The sequence below is a fragment of the Oncorhynchus nerka genome, linkage group LG7, assembly GCF_034236695.1.
Source record: "Oncorhynchus nerka isolate Pitt River linkage group LG7, Oner_Uvic_2.0, whole genome shotgun sequence".
NCBI classification, from domain to species: domain Eukaryota; kingdom Metazoa; phylum Chordata; class Actinopteri; order Salmoniformes; family Salmonidae; genus Oncorhynchus; species Oncorhynchus nerka.
In genome coordinates, this window is record NC_088402.1 from 14,758,222 (window position 1) to 14,785,564 (window position 27,343).

At 42.7% G+C, this 27,343-nt stretch overlaps 1 protein-coding gene across 4 annotated transcripts; it reads left to right on the plus strand.

Annotated features, from left to right (window-relative positions):
• On the plus strand, nucleotides 1–27,343 carry si:dkeyp-120h9.1 (Y+L amino acid transporter 2-like). 4 transcript variants are annotated; one of them, XM_029662848.2, is made up of 11 exons: nucleotides 14–104; nucleotides 6,855–6,967; nucleotides 13,660–14,113; nucleotides 14,248–14,390; nucleotides 16,553–16,678; nucleotides 17,993–18,137; nucleotides 18,389–18,512; nucleotides 19,045–19,245; nucleotides 19,673–19,822; nucleotides 20,274–20,457; nucleotides 20,937–27,343. In XM_029662848.2, the coding sequence occupies exons 3-11, from the start codon at nucleotides 13,806–13,808 to the stop codon at nucleotides 21,029–21,031; spliced, it is 1,476 nt and encodes a 491-aa protein (XP_029518708.1). In that variant the 5' UTR covers nucleotides 14–104; nucleotides 6,855–6,967; nucleotides 13,660–13,805; the 3' UTR covers nucleotides 21,032–27,343. The 4 variants fall into 4 exon arrangements, with proteins under 4 accessions (XP_029518707.2, XP_029518708.1, XP_029518710.1 ...); XM_029662850.2 differs by having other exon boundaries at nucleotides 13,776–14,113; XM_029662847.2 differs by lacking the exon at nucleotides 6,855–6,967 and having other exon boundaries at nucleotides 1–104; nucleotides 13,776–14,113.

Consider the following 27,343-nt stretch of genomic DNA (forward strand, 5'->3'; position numbering starts at 1 on the left):
AAAAGTAAGTGATGACGAAGAGGCAGCCAGCAACGATAATCAAACATCCAGCATTGAGTAAGCTTGCACATGGTGTTTCAGTCTCATTGAAAGAAGTTCTCAAGGTAAGGCTTTATATCTAAGTATTTTGAGAGAAAATTAGATTTTTGCTTCTTACCTACATTTTTATTCACTTTCAGATGTTTGACTAGTCAGTTGTTTAGCTCAACTTGCTAGCTAGCGAAACGTTTCTGGGTTGAACTGCCACGCACATGCGGCAGTTCAGCATCATCAGCATGTGTTGTGGTTGGACAGGGTCCAAACGTGGTTAGTTTCATCTAACTAGCTACTATCTGGTACTTTATGGTATTTACTCGAACTACCTGGAAAATGTTTATCATTTGTACGTTTTTGAGAGTTCTCTAGCTGCAAGTATTATTACATTTAGATGGCTACCGAAAAAACGATAGCATTGCTAGCTTTAGCTACTATAACTAGCTAGCTAACTTTTGCCGTGACTACTAACGTTAGCAAAACAATACAGTTACAGGAAATTATTTAGCTAGTTTCAGCTCAACGGACTGGAGTCTGTGTGGCTAAATAAAGCATCAAACAAAACAAAAAACGGCTGGCTAAGTTATGCTTGTCAATTTTTGCGCATGCCAGCTTGTGCGACTCTGTCCACGTTTTGTTGCTTGACTGCCTAGTATGGTACTTTGGGGACGTGGGCGAAATGTTTTGCACTTTGGACCGATGTGGGCAAAAAAACTAAGTATATTCGTTTCCCTTGAAACGTAGGTCTTGCTTATAGGCAGCCGATAGTTCCGATCCATCCACATGGCTTGATTGGCGGACTAAAATCCACTCCATGGCCAGTTTAGTCCACTAAGGCTTGATGTGCATTTCCGACTAAATGCACTCGTGTCACCCGTGGACCGGCTCGCACATAGTGTCCTCCATTCAGACTGCAAAGGCCATTTTCCTCCTTAACTAAATATAATTGCGTAATTTTAAATAATTAAACACAATTTTCCACCACTTGTGTTCGTACTTTCGGACAATTTAGGATGTTACACACCGCGTTAAGACATGGGGGGGTCCCAACATCCAAAATTGTCACAAAAAAATACGCAAACGGCGGTGGAGAATTGTTGCATAAAGAACGTAACCTGCGCACCTTTTCCCAGTTTATCTATCCAGAACATACGGTCATTGATATCTGACTTTCAAGCAAGTAAAATTACTTCATGTGATCATGCTGTACTACACAATGAATTGGTATCCTATATACAGCCTGAAACTAATGCGACCCCCTCAACAAGTCGTGTTACTGTTCCTTACAAGCCAGAATGTTTAATTGCATTACCTTTAAACTTACTCTACCTGTTGTCCTTGTGGAAAACCTGGTCTCAGAGCAGTTCCTATTATTCTGTACCAGGGTTTCCTTTATAAACATGTGGCACTGGACATTTGACTGGCAGCATTTTCATTTATCTGACATTGGAGAAATGTACCGGACCCCATATGCATCAGTGAAGTCTCCTCAGAGGAGGAAGGGGAGGACCATCCTCAGTGAATTGCACTTTTTTTAAAAAGTGAAACATTTTAAAGTTAACTTTAATCTGTGGTATAGTTTTTTTTTTTTATGTCACCAAATACTTGATTAAAACACACAATTTTGCAATGTTCTACAGTAGCCTCCGCAGCAGTCTGTAGGGAAGCACCATGTGTAGCCGGAAGACAGCTAGTTTCTGTCCTCCTGTATTTGGCATTTGCAGTACGTGCTGCCTTTCCTTCTGACTGTAGGCAATGCACAATTATAATTTCTTTAAGGCTAGGGGAAGCTAATGATCCTCTGTGACCAAATCATTCTTTTTTAAAATTAAATGCTGTCAGTCAAATGTCCAGTGCCACATTTTCATAAAGGAAACCCTGGTACAGAATAATACGAACTGCTTGATGCGTCACTACAGTCGACGGTTCGAAACACGGGTGTATCGCATCCAGCCGTGATCGGGAGTCCCATAGGGTGGTGCACAATTGGCCCAGCGTCATCCGGGTATGTCCGGGTTAGGCCGTCATTGTAAATAATACTTTGTTCTTAACTGACTTGCCTAGTTAAATAAAAAAAATAAAAAATCTGTATAGACAAAAGTAGGCTGAACTAAATTACCGTAACACTCACTTCTGTCATCATGAATAGCTTTGAGAGGCTAGTCAAGGATCATGTCACCCTAGACTCACTTCAGTTTGCATACTGCCCAAACAGGTCCACAGATGACGCAATCGCCATTACACTGCACACTGCCTTATCCCATCTGTACATAAAGAAAACCTATGTAAGAATGCTGACAGCTCAGCATGCAACACCATTGTACTCTCCAAGCCCATCATAAAACTGGAGGCCCTGGGTCTCAACCCCGCCCTGTGCAACTGGGTCCTGGACTCTGATGGGCCGCCCCCAGAAAGTTTACCTTGTTGAGAAAGAAATGGTCCAAACAGACTCTGGGACAGTTGTGGAACGATGCATCCAAAATTCATACAACCAGTAGGCCTAGGTTACATAAAAATAGTTATTCCCCATGCAACAGATCAGAACAGTTAGCTTAAAATGTTGATAGCCTACTGCCTTAATAATGTTAAGAAATAGTTTATGTGCGAATATGCATTTGGCTGCCGGACAATGAAAGAAATACACTGCTCCAAAAAAATAAAGGGAACACTTAAACAACACAATGTAATTCCAAGTCAATCACACTTCTGTGAAATCAAACTGTCCACTTAGGAAGCAACACTGATTGACAATACATTTCACATGCTGTTGTGCAAATGGAATAGACAACAGGTGGAAATTATAGGCAATTAGCAAGACCCCCAAATAAAGGAGTGGTTCTGCAGGTGGTGACCACAGACCACTTCTCAGCTTCTATGCTTCCTGGCTGATCTTTTGGTCACTTTTGAATGCTGGCAGTGCTTTCACTCTAGTGGTAGCATGAGACGTGGAGGAGGCCGTAGGAGGGCAACAACCCAGCAGCAGGACCGCTACCTCCGCCTTTGTGCAAGGAGGAGCAGGAGGAGCACTGCCAGAACCCTGCAAAATGACCTCCAGCAGGCCACAAATGTGCATGTGTCTGCTCAAATGGTCAGAAACAGATTCCATGAGGGTGGTATGAGTGCCCGACGTCCACAGGTGGGGGTTGTGCTTACAGCCCAAACCCGTGCAGGACGTTTGGCATTTGCCAGAGAACACAAAGATTGGCAAATTCGCCACTGGTGCCCTGTGCTCTTCACAGATGAAAGCAGGTTCCCACTGAGCACATGTGACAGACGTGACAGTCTGGAGACGCGGTGGAGAACGTTCTGCTGCCTGCAACATCCTCCAGCATGACCGGTTTGGCGGTGGGTCAGTTGTGGGGTGGCATTTCTTTGGGGGGCCGCACAGCCCTCCATGTGCTCGCCAGAGGTAGCCTGACTGCCATTAGGCAACGAGATGAGATCCTCAGACCCTTTGTGAGACCATATGCTGGTGCGGTTGGCCCTGGGTTCCTCCTAATGCAAAACAATGCTAGACCTCTTGTGGCTGGAGTGTGTCAGCAGTTCCTGCAAGAGGAAGGCATTGATGCTATGGACTGGCCCACCCGTTCCCCAGACCTGAATCCAATTGAGCACATCTGGGACATCATGTCTCGCTCCATCCACCACAGACTGTCCAGGAGTTGGCGGATGCTTTAGTCCAGGTCTAGGAGGAGATCCCTCAGGAGACCATCTCATCAGGAGCATGCCCAGGCGTTGTAGGGAGGTCATACGGGCGGCAGGGTAGCCTAGTGGTTAGAGTGTTGGACTAGTAACCGGAAGGTTGCAAGTTCAAATCCCAGAGCTGACAAGGTCGTTCTGCCCCTGAACAGGCAGTTAACCCACTGTTCCTAGGCCGTCATTGAAAATAAGAATTTGTTCTTAACTGCCTCGTTCAGGGGCAGAACGACAGATTTTCACCTGGTCAGTTCGGGGGATATAATCTTGCAACCTTACAGTTAACTAGTCCTTGTGCACTCCGCAACAGAGCCTCATTGCACTCCACAAGGAGACTGCCTGTTACGCGAATGCAGTAAGCCAAGGTAAGTTGCTAGCTAGCGTTAAACTTATCTTATAAAAACAATCAATCATAATCACTAGTTAACTACACATGGTTGATGATATTACTAGATATTATCTAGCGTGTCCTGCGTTGCATATAATCTGACTGAGCATACAAGTATCTGACTGAGCGGTGGTAGGCAGAAGCAGGCGCGTAAACATTAATTCAAACAGCACTTTGCCAGCAGCTCTTCATTGTGCATCAAGCATTGCGCTGTTTTTGACTTCAAGCCTATCAACTCCCGAGATTAGGTTGGTGTAACCGATGTGAAATGGCTAGCTAGTTAGCGCGCGCTAATAGCATTTCAAACGTCACTCGCTCTGAGCCTGTGGTTGTTTCCCTTTCTCTGCATGGGTAACGCTGCTTCGAGGGTGACTGTTGTCGTTGTGTTCCTGGTTCGAGCCCAGGGAGGAGCGAGGAGAGGGACTGAAGCTATACTGAAACACTGGCAATACTAAAGTGCCTATAAGAACGTCCAATAGTCAAAGGTTAATGAAATACAAATGGTATAGAGGGAAATAGTCCTATAACTACAACCTAAAACTTCTTACCTGGGAATATTGAAGACTCATGTTTAAAGGAACCACCAGCTTTCAAATGTTCTCATGTTCTGAACAAGGAACTGAAACGTTAGCTTTCTTACATGGCACTTTTACTTTCTTCTCCAACACTTTGTTTTTGCATTATTTAAACCAAATTGAACATGTTTCATTATTTATTTGAGGCTAAATTGATTTTATTGATGTATTATATTAAGTTAGTGTTCATTCAGTATTATTGTAATTGACATTATTATAAATAACAATCGTATGATTAATCGGTATCTGCTTTTTTGGTCCTCCAATAATCTGTATCGGCGCTGAAAAATCCTAATCGGTCGACCTCTAATACAAACACTAGGTTGTTATTTTACCTGAAATGCACAAGGTTCTCCGACAATTAATCCACACAAAAATGGTCAACCCAATCATTTCTAGTCATCTCTCCTCCTTCCAGGCCTTTTCATCGTTTAACTTATATGGCGATTGGCATCTAAACTTTCATAGTATTACCACGACAACCGGCAATAGTTTCGTCTTTCAATCACCAACGTGGGTATAACCAATGAGGAGATGGCACGTGGCTCCCTGCTTCTATAAACCAATGAGGAGATGGGAGAGGCAGGACTTGCAGCGTGATCTGTGTCAGAAATAGGAATGACTTCTATTTTAGCCCTTGGCAACACAGACGCTCGTTGGCACACGCAATAATTGAATAACAGACTCCTAAATGTATTTTGCAGCGCTCGCGCACGGCAGTGTAGTCGGGGTATAAACCTGTTGTTGCCTCGTCATTATGGGGGTATTGTGTGTAGAATATACCATTTTCATGGCATGGTTGGTTCAAAAGCTATTGACGAGAGTTATATTGGACTAACTTGACATTGGTACTGAACCAAAAGTCGGGTAAACATTACTCTCCTGGATATTTTTATTTATTTTTAGAGCAGCTGAAGGCCAAAGCCTAAAGACGACAGGTAGAGCAAGTTTAAATATAATTTTATTAAACATTTTGGCCTAGTTTTAGGCTTTATTTACCCGTTTTAATTGTATATTAAAGCCAGATTAATTAAACTATTGCATCCCTTGCTACAAGCTGATGTTGACACAGGTGTGGAAAAGCAATTCCCACATGGCCTTCCTTGTGCTGTGGCACTACTGATATGTTCTTGTTGAATCAGTGAGTAGTCTATGCTAGGAGTCATTCCTAGAACCCATATGCATGCCGTAGCCTAATGTTGTACTGCCAGGCATTCTGAATACTTTTTAATTGAAGGCAGTGTATTTCAGAGCATAAAGGCAGACCATCAGACCAGATGCTGTTGGAATCTAATAGGCATGTCTGCATGACTGGCGTCCCTCTGATTTCATATTAATGGAGATGAGAGAGAGAGGAACTAGTAAAGGAGAAGAGGAAGCCTCTTCCTGAGAGGCTGTTTGTGTTCGTAACGCCTGAGGCATTAAACACACAGGCTTTACAAACAGAGGTATTATAAAGACACACAAACGGTGGTATTGCAAACACAAATGGAGAAAGGCATTAAACACTCACATATTATAAATACATATACACACACAGAGGCATTACAAACACACAAACGCAACATGACCATTATGTTTGTTTGATAAGGGATTTCCTTGATAAGGGTAGCCTGGTCCCATAGTTGTTTGTGCTGGAGTAGACTGCAACCATAGGAGTCCATGTGATGTCCGACAATAAATGTAGCTTCTCTGTTCTTCGCTCAAGAACAGAGCTAAACGGAGACCGACGATGTTCTGGAGCAGGTAAATGTTTCTCCCCCTTGCTGTTTTGGAGGTCTTGCTCGGCTGTGTAGAATGTCCTAACTTAATGACATGGTTGATTAATGCAAAGCACATTTTCAGTGAAATCGAGCTTGTCTAAACTGGGAGTGTTTTAGGCCAGACATTTAGGGAAAGTTCGAAGAGAACAAATGTATTTTTCCTTGGATAAAAAACAAATTAGGCTATATCCTGCAGGTGCATGTTCAAGCTATAGTGCGCCATTACTGCATTCTAATAACCATCTATCTACCTTGAAATGCAAAATGTTCCACAGGCACGTTGATATTCTAGTCGGTAAACAAACCAAACGCAGCCATGGGAAATCCTCCCATAGCAATACCAGGTATTTGAACTAAGATTAAAATAAAAATTCACGCCTTGTTCTTTCTTTGCTCCAGAGGTCGAGTAAAGAACAGCGACTTGAATCTCAGGCGAGTTGAGCTGGGCCTCTCCTCTACGTCATTTTATTTACACTTCAGAGAGCGGAGAAGAAGAGATTAGAATCAGTGAGGTGAGTGTTCCAATAGAATGCAGAACAAGGCTTTTGCTAAGGCACCCACTACTTTGTTCCACTAGAATGCAGAACAAGGCTTTTGCTAAGGCACCCACTACTTTGTTCCAATAGAATGCAGAACAAGGCTTTTACTAAGGCACCCACTACTTTGTTCCACTAGAATGCAGAACAGGGCTTTTGCTAAGGCACCCACTACTTTGTTCCACTAGAATGCAGAACAGGGCTTTTGCTAAGGCACCCACTACTTTGTTCCACTAGCCAGGCACAATGCCTGTTAGTGGGAAAACAGACAGTGCTGTAGCGTTCACCAGCACTACTCCACTGTAACTGCTGGTTCTAAGGTCTAAAGAAAAGACAGATATGCCAAAGCTGGGCTGGCTGTTTTTATATTCAGAACCACATTCCTATAAAGCTTTGAGGATCTAATGTTAAATACTGTTGAAGTTAATATGGCTACAGGTTAATCTGCCTACCCTAAAAGCCCATTCTGGTGGGAAGCTGCTATAGACCACCAGGTGTTAACAGTCAGTATTGGATAACATGTGACATGATATCACATACGTTATCAAGCATCAGGCTGCTCACTCAAGAGCTTCAAACTAAGTAGTGCCTGCATCCTGGTTCAGGTTCAGTCAACCTACGTGTACCAGGGTAGTTACAAACAGCACAGGAATGAAATCATCATGTATCGAACACATCTTTACTATTGCTTCAGAAATTAACTTGGTATTGTAGCCATATCTAGGAAAACCAAAGTTCCAAAGGCTGGGCCTAATATAGTGCATAAGAGGTCACACAATACATTTAGTACTGATTCCCATGTTGATGCAATGGGATGGGGCGGCAGGGTAGCCTAGTGGTTAGAGCGTTGGACTAGTAACCGGAAGGTTGCAAGTTCAAACCCCCGAGCTGACAAGGTACAAATCTGTTGTTCTGCCCCTGAACAGGCTGTTCCTAGGCCGTCATTGAAAATAAGAATTTGTTCTTAACTGACTTGCCTAGTTAAATAAAGGTGTAAAAAAAAAAAATGTATTGAGAAGCAACCAGACGCTGGGCTGCACTTGACGTGTTTTATGAAATTGCTTACCCAAGTTACTAATAAGCACGAACCTATTAAGAAAATAACTGTAAAAACTGTTCAATCCCTGCGGTTTGATGAGGAATTGAAAAATGTTATTGTTGAGAGGGATGAGGCTAAAGGTCTGGCTGCAAGACCGATGGGTAAAAGTACTGCAAATTGAGAAGTCATGTGACTGAATTAAAAATAAGAAATTACACTGAAACAAAGAAATGATATTAAAACGCTTTGATGCACCTTAAATTACATTTTGGGCAAAAAGGAAAACGCCATTGACTGATGGCTCGTTCACCACAACCCACTGATATTGCCAACTACTTTAATCGTTTTTTTAATTGGCAAGATTAGCAAACTTGGGCATGACATGCCAGCAACAAACGCTGACACTACACATCCAAGTATATCTGACTAAATTATGAAGGACAATCAAGCCACTGGGGTCTGACAACTTGGATGGAAAGTTACTGAGTATAATGGCGACTGATATTGCCACTCCTATTTGCCATATCTTCAATTTTAAGCCTACTAGAAAGTGTGTGCCTCAGGCCTGGAGGGAAGCAAACCTTATTCCCCTACCTAAGAACAGTAAAGCCCCTTTACTGGCTCAAATAGCCGACCAATCAGCCTGTTACCAACCCTGAGTAGACTTAGGGGGAAAATGGTGTTTGACCAGATACAATGCTATTTTATAGTAAACAAATTGACCACAGACCTTCAGCACATTTTATAGGGAAGGACATTCAACAAGCACAGCACTTACACAATTGACTGTAGGACCTGCCAATTGACTGATTGGCAGGTCCTACAGGCCCCCCGAGTGAAATTTATGAAAACGATTGTGTATGGGGGCTGTTTTGTTGGACTCCAGTGCGGCGTTTGACATTATCTATCATCGTCTGCTGCTGGAAACTTGTTATGGCTTTATATTGTGGATAAAGAGTTACCTGTCTAACAGAACATAGAGGGTGTTCTTTAATGGAAGCCTCCAATGTAATCCAGGTAGAATCAGGAATTCCCCAGGGCAGCTGTCTAGGCCACTTACATTTTTCAATCTTTACTAATGACATGCCACTGGCCTTGAGTAAAGTCAGTGTGTCTATGTATGCGGTTGACACAACACCACATTACACGTCAGCTACTACAGCGAGTGAAATGACTGCAACACTTAAGAGCTGCAGTTAGTTTCAGAATGGGTGGCAAGGAATACATTTGTCCTAAATATTAAAAAATAAATAAAAGCATTGTATTTGGGACAATTCACTAAACCCTATACCTCAACTAAATCCTTGTAATAAATAATGTGGAAATTGAGCAAGTTGAGGTGACTAAACTACTTGGAGTAACCCTGGATTGTAAACGGTCATGGTCAAAATCCTATTGATACAACGGTAGCTAAGTTGTGGACAAGTCTGTCCCTAATAAAGTGTTACTCTGCCTTCTTAACAACACTATCAACAAGGCAGGTCCTACAGGCCCTAGTTTTGATACACCTGGACTACTGTTCAGTCATGTGGTCAGGTGTCACAAAGTGCAGAACACTAATAATATGCATGTCAATCTCTCCAGGCTCAAAGTGGAGGAGAGATTGACTTCATCACTAGTTGTACTTGTGAGAGGTATTGCCATGTTGAATGCACAGAGTTAGTCTGTTTTTGAACTATTGGCACATCGCTCAGACACTCATGCATGCCCCACCCCACAAGACCTGCCACCAGAGATCTCTTCATAGTCCCCAGGTCCAGAACAGACTACGGGAGGAGCACAGTACTACGTAGTCATGACTACATGCAACTCTATTCCACATCAAGTAGCTCATGCAAGCAGTAGAATTAGATTAAATATGCACCGTACAGCAGGGACTGTGACACAACACGAACAGGCACAGACCGACGCATACAAACAGACTATATAATACGCACTATACACACACGTACACATGGATTTTGTTGTAGTAGAGTCCTGAGGTCACACACTTAATGTGTTGTGAACGTATTGTAATATCTTAAATTGTATAACTGCCTTAATTTTGCTGGACCCCAGGAAAAGTAGCTGCTACCTTGGCTAATGGGGATCCATAATACATACAAATACCCAGAAATGCATAATGATTGAATATATTTTATGACATACGTTATGTTTTTTGTTAACTAGTAAATGGTATCCTACCACAGTGGGTTTAAATTATTTAACTTGTTAACAAGTTATGCTAGTTTGTTTTTGCTACCATGTCACCTGTTTCCATACATGTTTCATTTTAAAACATTTCTTACAAAGATGTTTAATCTAATTGCTTAACTATTTACAGTTGAAGTCGGAGGTTAAACATACAATTTAGCCAAATATATTTAAACCCAGTTTTTCAAAATTCCTGACATTTTAATCCTAGTTAAAATTCCCTGTCTTAGGTCAGTTAGGATCACCACTTTATTTTAAGAATGTGAAATGTCAGAATAATAGTGAGAGTGATGTATTTTCAACTGTCAACTGCGTTTATTTTCATCAAATTTAACATGCATACAAATATTTGTATGAACATAACAATATTCAACAACCTGAGACAAACTGAACAGGTTCCACAGACATTTGACTAACAAATTGAATGTGTCCCTGAACAAAATCAAAAGTAACAGTCAGTATCTGGTGTGGCCACCAGCTGCATTAACCTCTTACCTCTACCTGGGACGCTTGCGTCCCAACTAGAGCTCTGGAAATGCAAATGCGCTACGCTAAATGCTAATAGTATTAGTTAAAACTCAAAAGTTCATTAAAATACACATGCAGGGTATCAAATTAAAGCTACACTCGTTGTGAATCCAGGCAACAAGTCAGATTTTTAAAATGCTTTTCGGCGACAGCATGAGAAGCTATTATCTGATAGCATGCACCAATACACTACAACAGAAAAGCACAGCAGGGGACGTAAACAAAATAATTAGCATTTCGGCGTTACACAAACCGCACAATAAAATAGAAAACAGTCATTACCTTTCACCATCTTCTTTGTTGGCACTCCTAGATGTCCCATAAACACTATTGGGTCTTTATTTCGATTAAATCGGGCCATATAAAGCCAAGATATCGTTATATGTAGACTGTGTGATAAACTAAAAAACAGCGATTTCACAACGTAACGTCATTTTTAAAATTCAAAAAGTAGACGATAAACTTTCACAAAACACTTCGAAATACGTTTGTAATGCTACTTTAGGTATTAGTAAACGTTAATAAGCGATAAAAATCAAACGTAGGCGATGTACATATCATTAGCTGTCGTCTTGGAAAAAATTTCAGGAGAGAGCTCTTCCGGAATGATCTGGGCGGAGACCGGAGGTACGTCGTGCCCCTCTTTCGGTTCAACCAAGAATCAGAGGATTAAATTCACAAGATACTCGACTGCATGGGGATGCTGTGGGAGTTGAATGCTCGGTCTTATCTAATTCGGCTCACTGTTAACAATTGCTGGAAGTGGCGCAAGGATATTTATTTCCATTTTCTGTGATCAGGTTTTCCTGCGCTTTCCGATGTAACGCACGTTATGTAATAGCCACAGTCGTGATTTAACCAGTTTTAAAAACGTCCGAGGGTTTCCTATACACACATTCTAACCATATGAACGTACTATATTCCTGGCATGAGTAGCAGGGCGCTGAAATGTTGCGCGATTTTTAACAAAATGTTCAAAAAAGTAGAGGGTAGGAGCAACTAGTTAAGTACTGCAGTACATCTCCTCCTCATGGACTGCACCAGAGTTGCGAGTTCTTGCTGTGAGATGTTACCCCACTCTTCCGCCAAGGCACCTGCAAGTTCCCAGACATTTCTGGGGGGAATGGCCCTAGCCCTCACCCTCCGATCCAACAGGTCCCAGACGTGCTCAATGGGAATGAGATCTGGGCTCTTCGCTGGCCATGGCAGAACACTGATATTCCTGTCTTGCAGGAAATCACGCACAGAACGAGCAGTAAGGCTGGTGGCATTGTCATACTGTAGGGTCATGTCAGGCTGAGCCTGCAGGAAGGATACCACATGAGGGAGGAGGATGTCTTCCCTGTAACACACAGCGTTGAGATTTCCTGCAATGACAACAAGCTGAGTCCGATGATGCTGTGACACACCACCCCAGACCATGACGGACCCTCCACCTCCAAATCGATCCCGCTCCAGAGTACAGGCCTCGGTGTAACGCTCATTTCTTCGGTGATAAATGCGAATCCGACCATCACTGCGAGACAACTGACTCGTCAGTGATGAGCACTTGTCAGTCTGGTCCTGCGACGGTGGGTTTCTTCCCATAGGTGACGTTATTGCCGGTGATGTCTGGTGAGGACCTGCCTAACAACAAGCCATCAGTCCAGCCTCTGTCAGCAATAGGCTGAGAGTCTGAGCGCTGATTGGGGGATGGTGCGTTCCTGGTGTAACTCGGGAAGTTCTTGCCATCCTGTCCCATAGGTGTGATGTACCGATGCTGTGCAGGTGTTACACGTGGTCTGCCACTGCGAGGACGATCAGCTGTCTGTCCTGTCTCCCTGTAGCTCTGTCTTAGGCGTCTCACAGTACGGACATTGCAATTTATTCCCCTGGCCACATCTGCAGTCCTCATGCCTAAGGCACGTTCACACAGATGAGCAGGGACCTTGGGTATCTTTCTTTTGGTGTTTTTCAGTCAGTAGAAAGTCCTCTTTGGTGTCCTAAGTTTTCATAACTGACCTTAATTGCCTACTGTACGCTGTTACTGTCTTAACGACCATTCCACAGGTGCATGTTCATTAATTATGGTTCATTGAACAAGCATGAGAAACAGTGTTTAAACCCTTTACAATGAAGATCTGTGAAGTTATTTGGATTTTTACGAGTTGTCTTTGAAAGACAGGGTCCTGAAAAGGGGATGTTTTTTTTTTGCTGAGTTTAAATCCAATGCAAAAAAACCATCTACATTTTAAATGGTATTAATTTGCATATATTTCCGTTAATTCCCACAAAGTTTCCACCTCTGAATATTCCCCCAAAATATGCAACCCTAGTTATCTGCGATACCTACTGCAGCCCTCATCCTCCACATAGAGCACCCGTTCTGCCAGTCACATTCTGTTAAAGGTCCCCAAAGCACACACATCCCTGGGTCGCTCATCTTTTCAGTTCGCTGCAGCTAGCGACGAACGAGTTGCAACAAACACTCTTACTGACAGTTGTGGCTGCTTTGCGTGATGTATAGTTTCTGTATAGTCTCTACCTTCTTGCCTTTGTGCTATTGTCTGTGCCCAATGTTTGTAACATGTTTTGTGCTGCTACCGTGTGGTTGCTACCATGTTGTCTTAGGTCTCTCTTTATGTAGCGTTGTCTCTCTTGTCGTGATGTATGTTTTTGAATCCCCGTCCCCAGGAGGCCTTTTTGTAGGCCGTCATTGTAAATAAGAATTTGTTGTTAGCTGACTTGCCTAGTTAAATGAAATAGTTATCACCTACATAGGTTTAGCTAGGTATTCCAGTGTCTCCCTCAAATGCTGCAGTTTACTTACCTAATACAATCAGTTGTTGCCTGAAGCCTAACAGTTTCGCATTGCATTTTATATTGTCTTGCCTCCTGCGCTAACATTTTACTCTTAATTTCCCTACAGCCTTGTTGTGTCCAGCTGATTTTAAAGACAACATGATGACCATCCGGTGAGAGCGATAGACATCGTGGCCTTGCTTGGTGACGTGCTGCTCCCTCTGTCCTTGTCCCTGTCTCCAGCCCTGCCTCCACCCAAACCGAACCATCACCATGGGGATTAAGAAAGATGCCGACACCTTGTCGACTGGCTCCATGCGTTTGAAGCAGGAGATCTCCCTGCTCCACGGGGTCTGTCTCATCGTGGGCAACATGATCGGCTCGGGCATCTTCGTGTCTCCCAAAGGGGTTCTCCTCTACACCGGCTCCTTCGGCCTGTCTCTCGTGGTGTGGGCCATCGGCGGGGTCTTCTCCGTGTTCGGGGCTCTGTGCTACGCCGAGCTGGGAACCACCATCCACAAGTCTGGGGCCAGTTACGCATATATCCTGGAGTCCTTTGGAGGCTTTCTGGCTTTTATTAGGTCAGGTTCCCCCTTATTCCACTTTCTCTCATTGAGATAATCTATTACATGGAAAGTGATTTGAGCAACTATAAGTTCTATACAAATCCTTGTTTATGCTCCAATTTGAATTAGTTCTTGTTTTTAATTACCAGGCTGTGGACGTCCCTGATGATCGTGGAGCCAGCCTGCCAGGCTGTCATAGCCCTCACCTTCTCTAACTACCTGGTGCAGCCCTTCTACCCCACCTGCACAGCCCCTTACGATGCTGTGAGACTAATAGCAGCAGCCATCATCGGTAAGATGAGCTGAGCTCACTACTTTTCTTCCCTCTGCCTGTTTTGAAATACGGAGATACTACCTGAACTTGTCCAATAAGAACACAGATTTACGTTCTCTGTTGCAAAATGTTTTTCTACTTCGTGCTACTGAACTCAACCCAGAAGTTTGATATCACTACTCTTGTTTATTTTGATGTCTGTCCTCCTAAGGCTTACATGCCTTGCAGGTGCCCCTGTGAAGTGCACCTGTGTGTTTACTTAGTAGTTTCTTTCATATCCTGCGTCAACTCTATGGTTGAAAGGGGGGATATAAATGTGTTTGTGTTCAGTTGGAGCCTCTCAAGGTCCGATATGAGTTTGTCTGACAAACACTGAGAAAGCTCAGAGAAGGTATTCTGTTGAGTCAGATGGAACAGAACAAACTAAAGCAGCCTGGTGTTTAGTTGAATCCCCTCAGGAATTTGGCCATATTGTCAGTTCTCTTTCTCTCTATGGGCACCGGGGAGACATTCACATTCAAGCGCGTTCCTTCCTTCATCAATGATGTGTGAGTAAAAGAGAAGTGATTCTCTGGTTAGTGTAAGAGGCTGAGGTCTATGCTTAGGCAACTTGACATCCTATTATAGTGAACGGAAAACCTACTTTCATGTATTTATCCTTGGTGTTTTAGGGAAATATAGTTGCTATACTAAAAGTTAGATTTAGTTCTGGTGATTTTGAGTGTATATTGTAATGGTATATGCTAGGCATTGGTGACAGGTTTCAGAGAAGGCCTGGGTATAACAGTACCCTATATGTCAAAGAATCCATGTTGCCAAAACACAGGACTTGGTACATAAATGCCACAGGCCATAACAACAGCAGGATCGTCTTGTCATGAAAGCATTTGGTTGTCGTGTGAAACCACTGTAGAAATTCTCCCTGAAGCATAAAAACACTGACCAGCGACATTAGGTCCTTGTTCAAACCCTTGATTAATTTTCGATGTAAGTATTCACACAAAACTAGTAATCTCTTGATCATAGTACACTGTAGGCCACAGGAGGCTGCTGAGGGGAGAATGGATGGAATGGTATCAAACACCTGGAAACCATAACGTATTTCATACCATTCCACCTATTACCACCAGACCGTCCTCCCCAATTAAGGTACCACCAACCTCCTGTGCTGTAAGCCGTCTTAACATGAGTAAAATATGTGTCGTAAGAACAGCCTCTCCACATCGAATTTGCAAATGTTCTCTTTACACTATTCTTCCATTAACCTTGGATGTGGTGTGGCCACGGCCACATTCCTGCTTCGGCGTGCGCATGCATGCAGCTATTATCATAGAACAGGGGTATTCAACTCTGACCCTACGGGGTCCGGAGCCTGCTGGTTTTCTGGTCTACCAGATGATAATTAATTACCCACACCTGGTGTCCCAGGTCTAAATCAGTCCCTGATTTTAGTGGGAAACAATGAAGTTTGAGAAACCCTAGACCAACAAAATAAGGATAGCTATTCAAAACTTGAAAATACAGTAAGAGGCTTCAGGCTTATTTTTCTTTCTGGCATGACTATGCAAACCCATACACCTCTCCTCTGGGACCAGGGTACATACCAGTGGAGAGGAAATGGAGTCAAATAACACTCTCTCTGCCTGCAGGTGCACACTGTCCTGCAGATGACTTTACATGATGGAGAGCAGCCTGTCCTCCAGGACTGTAATGTTATCAACTCTCTCTGTAGTGGTGGATAGAGATGGGTTTATCAGACACTCTATCTGGAATCATTCCTAAGCCATTAGCCTTATCAGACTTGTACTCTGCTTTATTGGTAGGTAGCATTTCTAGTTCCACTATCAAGGCCGGCTTTATCAGGTCTGAATCTCTATCCATTTCTAGTTCCACTATCAAGGCCGGCTTTATCAGGTCTGAATCTCTATCCATTTCTAGTTCCACTATCAAGGCCGGCTTTATCAGGTCTGAATCTCTATCCATTTCTAGTTCCACTATCAAGGCCGGCTTTATCAGGTCTGAATCTCTATCCATTTCTAGTTCCACTAGCTTGGTGAGTCCGCAAGTTGTTGTACTCATGGCTAACTGATTTTTAACCAGGATTGCAAAGGTCAATTTCAGGTCTTCTCTATACCGGAGGACTCCGCTGTCAAACACACACTGATCTCTCCTCCTCCTAGGTCTCCTGACATGTGTGAACTGTATGAAGGTGAAGTGGGGGGCCATCCTCCAGGTGGTCTCTACAGTAGCTAAGGTCCTGGCTCTCATCGTCATCATCATCGCTGGGATGGTCAAGCTGGGACAAGGTATGTTCCCTGGGGATGCACCAATGTAACCATGATAATGTCCTGATGCATTGTCAAGATGGAGCTTTACTTGCTAATCGGTCGTGTGGGTGTGCCATATTGCTAACGGGTCGTGTGGGTGTGCCATATTGCTAACGGGTCGTGTGGGTGTGCCATATTGCTAACGGGTCGTGTGGGTGTGCCATATTGCTAACGGGTCGTGTGGGTGTGCCATATTGCTAATCGGTTATATGGTAAAGGGAATAGTACCACTGGAAAATAGCTAGGCTATATAGCCCAATTCTATTTAAGTGATAATGCCCAAGAAGCCGGTGTTTGGAGGATATATATATATATTCAAATAATGATTGACATATTTTCATAAATGTTGTTTTGATGAATGTATTAATTCTATTTCATCCTCCCATAAGACATAGTCCCGACACATCTAGGGTTGCTAACCAAGCCAGCTGGTCGTTCCGTTCTATTGGTTCGGTTGCCAGTTGTCTTTTTGTTCTGTATCTCTGGCCGTGACCCAGTTGTTCCATGGCAACATTCTTATCTCTTGCTAACTAGCCAACTATGGCTAACTTATTCACGTCAAACAGTGCAGACAGAATAACAGTAGCTGCATTTTGTTTAAGCTGTTTTCTAGTGACATTTTATCTGGATACATAACAATGAGCTAATGAAGTGAGATTTCGCCTGACATGTAAAAAGTGCTCTCTCGTCAGGACACTGTTGTTCAGAGGAGCTAGCCAGCAACACAGCTAACTCTTAACTTCAAACTGACGCTGGAAAGACTGTGAACCAGCTGCACTTCATTTTGTTTGACCTTTTTTCAATTGACATTCCTTTATATATATCCATAAAATGATGCTGATTCATGATTTCGACTGGTTGAGAAATGGTGCCTGCCTCTCTCTCGTACCGCCCCCCGACACATTCATTACTATGGGACAGTTGGTGATCGAATTTGAATATTGAAACAATGTTGGAGATACAGACAGTAAGGTTTATACAAATCTCTGCTGTTAAACTAAATGTTAGTCTAAAATAAAGAGAATGTCTGGAGGGTTTTTATAGTGAAGATCAAGTTTCTAAATTCCCTACCTGGGCTGATGAGACAGTGGATTGTACGGTCAGATGGAACAGAGTAAATAGGCATTTTAACGTTATGGATTAGTGGAAACTTGTGGAATAGACACTAGTTAAAAGCTCATTCCAGCCTATCAGGATTTTATATATATATATATACACACAACTCATTAAACAACAGTATACCCAGTTAATGACTATAATTCACTATTACCCCCTCTCCTCTGCATACCTCAGGCCAGACGCAGAACTTTGAGGATTCGTTTAAGGGTTCTAAAGTGAACCCTGGGGACATGGCTCTGGCTCTGTACGCTGCTCTCTACTCCTATTCCGGCTGGGACACACTCAACTTTATCACCGAGGAGATTAAGAACCCGGAGAGGTGAGGCGAGGCAGTCTTCCCCCCCATGATGTTTAAATAATAATAATACACAATGGAAAATGGCACGAGTTGTTGGCTCCACCATCCCTACACTGCAAAACCTTGTCTTTCCTTGACTGATTCTGTCTGACTGTGGTGGTGGAATATAGACGAGGAGCATAAGCCCTGCCCGTCTGGTTTCTCTCCCCACAAAGTTTGTCCTTGTTGTTTTTATATAGGGTTCTAGCAATTTCTTTATCGATTCCTTCCAGGAACCTCCCGTTGGCCATAGGGATCTCAATGCCCATCGTCACGGTGATCTACATCCTGACTAACGTTGCCTACTACACCGTGATGAATGCTGAAACCGTGCTGGCCAGTGAGGCTGTGGCTGTGGTGAGTTTGAGGTTATGGATGAGTTGGCAACTGCCATGTAAAGTCAATCATGATCAAGAATTATAAAGGTTTTCTCACTTAAAAGGACTGCTTATAGATGTACACACGCACACACAATGGTTAAACCATATGCAGGTCACGAGGTAGGTCATATTGACAGCATCTGTTCAGTGTAGCTAATTGACCAGCTGTTGTTGTGTTCTCTGGTTCCTCTGAGGCTCTGTCTGTACCAGATGCACAACTCCCTAGTGGGGCTAGATGAGATGATAACCAGGTTCAGGAAGTAATCTAGTTGATGAGGTTGGCTTGAGCATCATTGTCCTGTGTTCATGTAATTACAGAAGGCCCTGAGTAAGGGACCTTTTCAGGAGCGTTGACAGTAGCTAGCAAAGATGGGGTCAATTCCATTGCCATTCAGGAAGTAAACTGAAAAATCCCTTTTCCTATTTTCTCCATGGAAAGACAATTAATGGACTCTGGTTGTTGTATACAAACCCCAGACGAGAACCGATGCTGTGGTCTTTCTCTTCAGACGTTTGCTGATGAGATGCTGGGCTGGGCTCGGTGGCTGATCCCCCTGTCAGTGGCCATCTCCTGTTACGGAGGACTCAACTCCTCCATCATCGCTGCCTCCAGGCTGTTCTTCGTGGGCTCCAGGGAGGGTCATTTACCCAATGTCCTCTGCATGATCCACGTCAAACGCTACACTCCCATCCCAGCACTGCTCTTCAACGTAAGTGAATGATGACTTAAATCAGTCACGTCACACATTGATGGATGGGTAGTGTGACGTTGCATGTAGTTTTCTAATACTTCTCTCGTGTAGATCTTCTTGTTCAGGTTCTATCCTGCTAGTCTGAACGTGTATGGACCCGGGAGCAGCGGCTCTATGACTACACATAATCAAACATGGCTCCTCCCTGCAAAGTCCATGGCCAATGTGTGTCCTGCAGGGCGGCATGTCTCTGATCTAGGATCAGATCGGTGACGTGTGTCTTGCAGGGCGGCATGTCTCTGCTCTAGGATCAGATCGGTGACGTGTGTCCTGTAGGGTGGCATGTCTCTGCTCTAGGATCAGATCGGTGACGTGTGTCTTGCAGGGCGGCATGTCTCTGCTCTAGGATCAGATCGGTGACGTGTGTCCTGTGTGTGTCCTGTAGGGTGGCATGTCTCTGATCTACCTGTGTGTGAAGGACGTGTTCCAGCTCATCAACTACTTCAGCTTTAACTACTGGCTGTTCATTGGTCTGTCCATCGCCAGCCAGATCTACCTCCGGGTCAAAGCTCCGGACATGCACCGGCCCGTCAAGGTAGGGTTTTAATACTTGTAAGGTGAAAGCAGAATGTTCCTTCTGGATGGACGATTAAGTTGTATTATATTTTAACTATGTTAGGATATGGCTCAAATCCTTGAAATGACCTTTTCAGTTAATTTTATCAACTGCTTTGGTGAATTTGTGGGAGCATGATGGCTCCTGAGTGGCGCAGCGGTCTAAGGCACTGCATCTCAGTTCTAGAGGTGCCACTACATACCCTGGTTCGATTCTAGACTGTATCACAACCAGCTGTGATTGGGAGTCTCATAGGGCGGCGCACAATTGGCCCAGCGTCGTCCGCGTTAGCGTTTGGCCATGGTAGGCCGTCATTATAAAATAAGAATTTGTTCTTAACTGACTTGCTTAAACAACAAAATGTATAAGTGTAGATTTCTCCTCCCATCTCTTTTGTGAGCATGTTTTCTCTCTCTCCCTCTCTCTCCAGCTCTCCCTCTTCTTCCCCATAGTGTACTGTCTATGTAGTGTGTTCCTGGTGGTAGTACCTCTCTACAGTGATACCATCAACTCTCTGGTGGGTATCGGGGTGGCTCTTTCTGGAGCGCCAGTCTACTACATCTGTATCCACCTGCCCCCCTCCTCCAGACCTGCCTTCCTGGGCAGGATGCTCGGTGAGACCTCTAGCAATCCTGTACCCCTCCTATAGCCCCTCTAGCGTCACATGATCAAGTGACACTTTTCTTCTTGAAAGTCCAGTGTCTAAAACTGGACTGCTGACCTGTAAAACATTGTGGGACTGTATCAACAGTGGACTAATGAAAACAATACCAAAAGATAGTTTGAGTGGATTTTTTTTCCCCTTTACAAATGTTTCAGGTTGAACTATAATGATTAGAGCTAGCGTGCTTCAAGAGGAAAGATTTCATATTTAAGGGAAATAATAGGTGAAATTAGTTTAAAGCCAGCATATACGTGGTGGAAATGAATGTTTCATATCATACTTACCTTTTTGAATTAGCGTAATATTAGACTAGGATAACCAAATGTAGAGCTACTATGCGGTAGTTGGGGGCACTATAAAAGTTGTAACACTTGTAGCTCTGGGGAAGCTTGGTTTTGACACCTTCCTCGTTGTATTTCCTTTACTCAGACACGATCTCCCTGAACACCCAGAAGCTGTGTCTGTGCTGTGTGGTCTCACCTGACCTAGACCTGGACAACATCCCTGAGGAGAAGCTGGAGTAAAAGGAGAGACTAAGCCATAGGTGGAACATACAGCCCACCATCACAGCTACACTCCACCGCCCTCCTCCTCCACAAGGCTTATCGATGAAGCAGTTTATTCTCTTTTTTTTTCTCTTTTTTTAATTTAATTTAATTGATGTGAATTGATTTCTTATGGGACTGCACAGTGAGTGTGTTGTGTTCAGTGCTATGGTTGGCCTGAGGGAAGCCACTTGCTAGTGCTGGTGACCTGCCACATGCAAAACAGCACAATGTAGTTCACTCCTACTGGTAACACCTATGGACACGGTCAATTATGGAAGTTGAACCATTTGAAAAAAGCAAGAAATCCAAATGCAGATTTCAACAGGACCTCCTACTGACCATTTAGGACCTCCTACTGACCATTTAGGACCTCCTACTGACCAAAGATTGGGTTTGAAGTTAGTGGAGATTGAAGTGTTTGTTGCTTTGTCTAGATATTGAATGAGTTGGATATTAAAGTCATGATTTTTTTAAAAATTAAGTTGGGAGGGGTTAATCAAAGATACCTGTTCTAACCCAACAGTACTTTCCTTAGGCCAGGTGTGTGTATGTGTGTGCTCGCAAATTGCTTATCAATGACCTGTCTTTGACAGTTTTAGGTCCGTATTCTCCTATACAAGGGTCACTGAAGATTATTCCATCCACTTAGTGATGGTGTCAAGTGATTTATGTACTGTATGGAAACTGGCATGGGTTGAGCCATTATGGAGTTGAAGTAATGTTTATTGGTGAACCGACTGAATTTAGAACAAAATGGTTCCTATTTGGTTCTTTAGTTGTCTCTACCAAGCTACGCTATTCTCCCTGATAACTCACTCCTTCCCATGACAAGAGATTACTGTTTGTTGCCTTTTCCGTTCTGCCGTTTGTTTTAAAGCGTTATTTATGACCAGTTTGTCCTTGACGGACTGACGACAGTCATTTAGTTACTGTTGCCTTTAGGCCACTTTTGATCTCACTTGGATGCTATCATTCTATATCACATCACCAGTTATTCACATTGTTACTGTTACCATGGTTGTCCTATTGATGTCCAGAAAGTAACACGTAGGCCCATGGAGTCTTTAGATATTTAGCCCATGCCGTTATTACGCTAAGGTAGCGCTCTAAGCAATACAGCCCGAGCGGGTGTGGTATATGGCCAATCTACCACTGCTTAGGACTGTTCATAGGCACGATGCAACGCGGCCATATACCACAAACCCCCGAGGGGCATTATTGTCAACTGGCTACCAACATAAAAATAAACTTTTTTTTTTGATACCCGTGGTGGTCTGATGTACCATTTAGCATTCAGAGCTGAAACCACCCAGTTCATAACACCTTTGATCCTATTCCAAGGGTTGGCAACTTTTTTTTAGTCTTTTTTTTAGGACTTTACTTTTTGGTGAAGGGGAAAAAGTAAAAATACTGAATCTGGAATTCATCAAATTTAGTTTTAAATTCTTATTTGAAAATAAAATCTCTTTGGGCTTAGTAATGCTCAATTTGCAAACATCGGAGCAATACCCTTAGTACACAAATCTAGTTAGCTTTCTCAGTCAGCGTTGAAGTCACCTACAGTGACATGTTAACGGCACTCGATATTCAAATTAGTACAATTTTACTGACACATTTCAAACCATAAGCCTTTCTGAAGAACCAAACTGACAGTTACTGATGTAGAAATGGGCAACTGTATAAAGGATATGTCCAATGTTTTTTTTTTATACAAAACATAAGCGTTTTTTACAATTTTCGATGGTTATCCTATTAATTAAATCTCAGCCATAGACTTGTCATGCATGTCTCACTTTCAATTGTTTTTTTGTCATCTTGTTTTAGACCTAGAAATCCTACAACATACAGTTGAAGTTGGAAGTTTACATACACCTTAGCCAAATACATTTAAACTCCAGTTTTTCACAATTCCTGACATTTAATCCTAGTAAAAATTCCCTGTCTTGGGTCAGTTAGGATCACCACTTTATTAAGAATGTGAAATGTCAGAATAATAGTTATTTCTTTCAGCTTTTATTTCTTTCATCACATTCCCAGTGGGTCAGGAGTTTACATACACTCAATTAGTATTGGATAGCATTGTCTTTAAGTTGTTTAACTTGGGTCAAACGTTTCGGGTAGCCTTCCACAAGCTTCCCAGAATGAATTTTGGTCCATTCCTCCAGACAGAGTTGGTGTAACTGAGTCAAGTTTGTAGGCCTCCTTGCTCGCACACGTTTTTTTAAGGTCAGGCTTTTGTGATGGCCACTCCAATTCCTTGACTTTGTTGTACATAAGCCATTTTGCCACAACTTTGGAAGTATGCTTGGGGTCATTGTCCATTTGGAAGACTCATTTGCAACCAAGCTTTAACTTCCTGACTGATGTCTTGACATGTTGCTTCAATATATCCACAGAATTTTCCTCCCTCATGATGCCACCTATTTTGTGAAGTGCACCAGTCCTTCCTGCAGCAAAGCACCCCCACAACATGATGCTGCCACCCCTGCTTTACAGTTGGGATGGTGGTCTTTGGCTTGCAAGCCTCCCACTTTTTCCTCCAAACATACGGTCATTATGGCCAAACAGTTCTAATCTTGTTTCATCAGACTAGAGTACATTAACCCTGAAAAGTATGGTCTTTGTCCCCCATGTGCAGTTGCAAACCGTAGTCTGGCTTTATGGTGGTTTTGGAGCAGTGGCTTCTTCCTTGCTGAGCGGCCTTTCAGGTTATGTCGATATAGGACTGGTTCTACTATGGATATAGATACTTTTTGTACCTGTTTCCTCCAGAATCTTCACACAGTCCTTTGCTGTTGTTCTGGGATTGATTTGCACTTTTCGCAGCAAAGTACGTTCATCTCTAGGAGACAGGACGCGTCTCCTTTCTGAGTGGTATGACGGCTGCATGGTCCCATGGTGTTTATACTTGCGTACTATTGTTTGTACAGATGAACGTGGTACCTTCAGGCGTTTGGAAATTGCTCACAAGGATGAACCAGACTTGTGGAGGTCTTTTTTTTAGGTCTTTGCTGATTTCTTTTTGATTTTCCCATGATGTCAAGCAAAGAGGCATTGAGTTTGAAGGTAGGCCTTGAAATACATCCACGGGTACACCTCCAATAGGCTAATTGACATCATTTGAGTCAATCAGAAGCTTCTAAAGCCATGACATAATTTTCTGGAATTTTCCAAGCTGTTTAAAGGCACAGTCAACATAGTGTATGTAAACTTCTGACCCACTGGAATTGTGATACAGTGAAATAATCTCTAAACAATTGTTGGAAAAATTATTTGTCATGCACAACTTGCCAAAACTATAGAGTGGTTGAGTTTTCATGACTCCAACCTAAGTGTATGTAAATGTCTAATTTCAACTGTATTTTTGGAAGGATTCAATGCCAGATGTGCATTCATGTCATTTTAATTGAACATTCTGTCAGCTGTGTTCTTTAAGAAGAACGCAACATCTTCTTTACGGTCCAATTCGTTAAGACAATGGACCAAATATTACAGCTACAGGCCGGGACATATTGGACTAATATGCATTATATAGTGTTACATGAACTCCTATCAGAGGTGGTTGAGGGACAGTGAATGGCACGACCAATTGGCCTCAGGATCTCGTCATGGTATCTCTGTGCAATTAAATTGCCATTGATAAAATGCAATTGTGTTCGTTGCATGTCGCTTATGCCTGCCCATACCTTAACCCCACCGTCACCATGGGGCACTCTGTTCACAATGTTGACATCAGCAAACCTCTCACCCACGCGACACCATACACGTGGTCTGCGGCGTTGAGGCCGGTTAGACGTACTGCAAAATTCTCTAAAATGGAGGCGGCCTATGGTAGAAATGAACGTTCAATTCTCTGGCAACAGCTCTCATGGACATTCATGCAGTCAGCATGCTAATTGCACACTCCCTCAACTTAAGACAGCTGTGGTATTGTGTTGTAACGTAACTGCACATTTGTGTCCTTTTTATTATCCCCAGCACAAGGTACACCTGTGTAACAATCATTCTGTTTAATCAACTTCTTAATATGCCACACCTGTCGGGTGGATGGATAATCTTGGCAACGGAGAAATGCTAACTAACAAGGATGTAAACCAAATATGTTCAACATTTGAGAGAAGGTTTTGTGTGTATGGAAAAGTTCTGTAATATTTTATTTCAGTTTATGAAACATGGGACCAACACTTTACATATTGCATTTTTATATTTTTCAGTGTACAGATGTGGTCAATGGCATCTTGACATTTTGCTTTAATGTAACTTTTTCTCTTATTCCATCCAGAGCTGTTGACAGTTTAAGAGACTTGGGGAATCAAATGAATTTGTCTTACATGAACTGATTTGTGCAATGTAAACAATTCCACGGATGTATGGCTGCCATTTTAATGTCTCTAGAGTCTTTCTGATTTTTGGTTGTTGTCAGTGGGCAGAAGAAAACAAGTGGAATGTTAGACCCATCTGCCTTGCATTATATGTTACTCTTGGTGAGGTCACATATATCTTCCACTGCTGGTGGGTTTGGCAACTTTGTGCCTTTAAAAAAAAAAGTTTTTTATAACTCCATGTCTGCATGACTATTCAAAACTGGGGAATTTAAAAAAATTATTAACTCACCAACTTGATACAGTCCATCCATAGGACTGTATTTCCTACCATCATTCCTGACTCACAGGGTTGTATACAGAAAGACTTGGAAAGAAACATGCTAACTTTATAATGATCGATCATCACTTTAAAAGGACCATCGCTTTACAGAACAACATAGGCATTTTTGCCTCAATCTTTAGTTCTGGTGCACTGGGATCTTTTAGTAGGAATGTTATATTTGGGTGTCTGATCTTTGAATTTTATTTATTGTGTGGGGGGGAGACTAATCAATCAGTGATGTACAGTTTCTCTGGTTCATCTTTTTGGAGTACTATATATATATATATATATAATCACACTAAGCGTGGTGCAAATTCATTACCATTAAGAACTTCCCATGGCAGACTGATCAGGTGAAAGGTATGATCCCTTATTGATGTCACTTGTTAAATACACTTTAATCAGTGTAGATCAAGGGGAGGAGACAGGTTAAAGAGGGATTTTTAAGCCTTGAGACATGGATTGTGTATGTGTGCCATTCAGAGGGTGAATGGGCAAGACAAAACATTTCAAGTTCCTTTTAGAACGGGCTCTGCTAGTAGGTGCCAGGCCTACTGGTTTGTGTCAACTGCAACGTTTCTGGGGTTTTCAAGCTCAACTGTTTCCATTTACATTACATTACATTTAAGTCATTTAAATGTAATGTAAATGGCAACCGTTGAGCTTGAAAACCCCAGAAACGTTGCAGTTGACACAAACCAGTAGGCCTGGCACCTACTAGCAGAGCCCGTTCTAAAAGGAACTTGAAATGTTTTTTGTATATGGTTTCCCGTGTGTATCAAGAATGGTTCAGCACCCAGAGGACATCCAGTCAACTTGACACAGCTGTGGGAAGCGTTGGAGTCAACATTGTCCACCCTCCCTGTGGAATGCTTTTGACATCTTGTAGAGTGCAGGGGGTGCAGCCTTCTATGTAGTTGTAATGCACAAGATGTATTACGTGGAAGCTGCAGTATGGTTGTTTTAGCCTTGGACCAGATCTGTTTGTGGTGTCTTGCCAGCTCTTATGAAACCAGGTTATGGTGGTGTGTCCTTGAAGTTGTTCCTCTCATACCAGTCCCTTATACTCATCACCTCATCCTTCAGATCATTTCCTCTCATACCAGTCCCTTATACTCATCACCTCATCCTTCAGATCATTTCCTCTCATACCAGTCCCTTATACTCATCACCTCATCCTTCAGATAATTTCCTCTCATACCAGTCCCTTATACTCATCACCTCATCCTTCAGATCATTTCACTGAAGTGTTCTCATTCCATTCTTTCATTGCATTCCAATTCCGTTTGCTCAAGTTGTCCATGTTACAGTCTTGCCATTCAATCCTATACAGCTGGTTGTGGTCAATATTTTGTGGCTTATTGTATCTATCTACAGTATATGGTCCATTGACGGTCAAGTTCTAGTCACTCCTAGTAATGGTCCTGTTGATGTGTACATGTTGAGTCATTATTCCAGTTTGAGTCTTACTGTCAGTCTGCTTTGTTCCATTTGTATTAGTTATATTTTATGATGGAGAAATGTACAGTGCACCAAATGACAAACAAGCTGTATAATGCAAAGAGATATACTTTGGTATTTTAAATGATTCAGATATGTGACGTGGAATTAAAATGTAATAAATACAATTCTGAACTATGA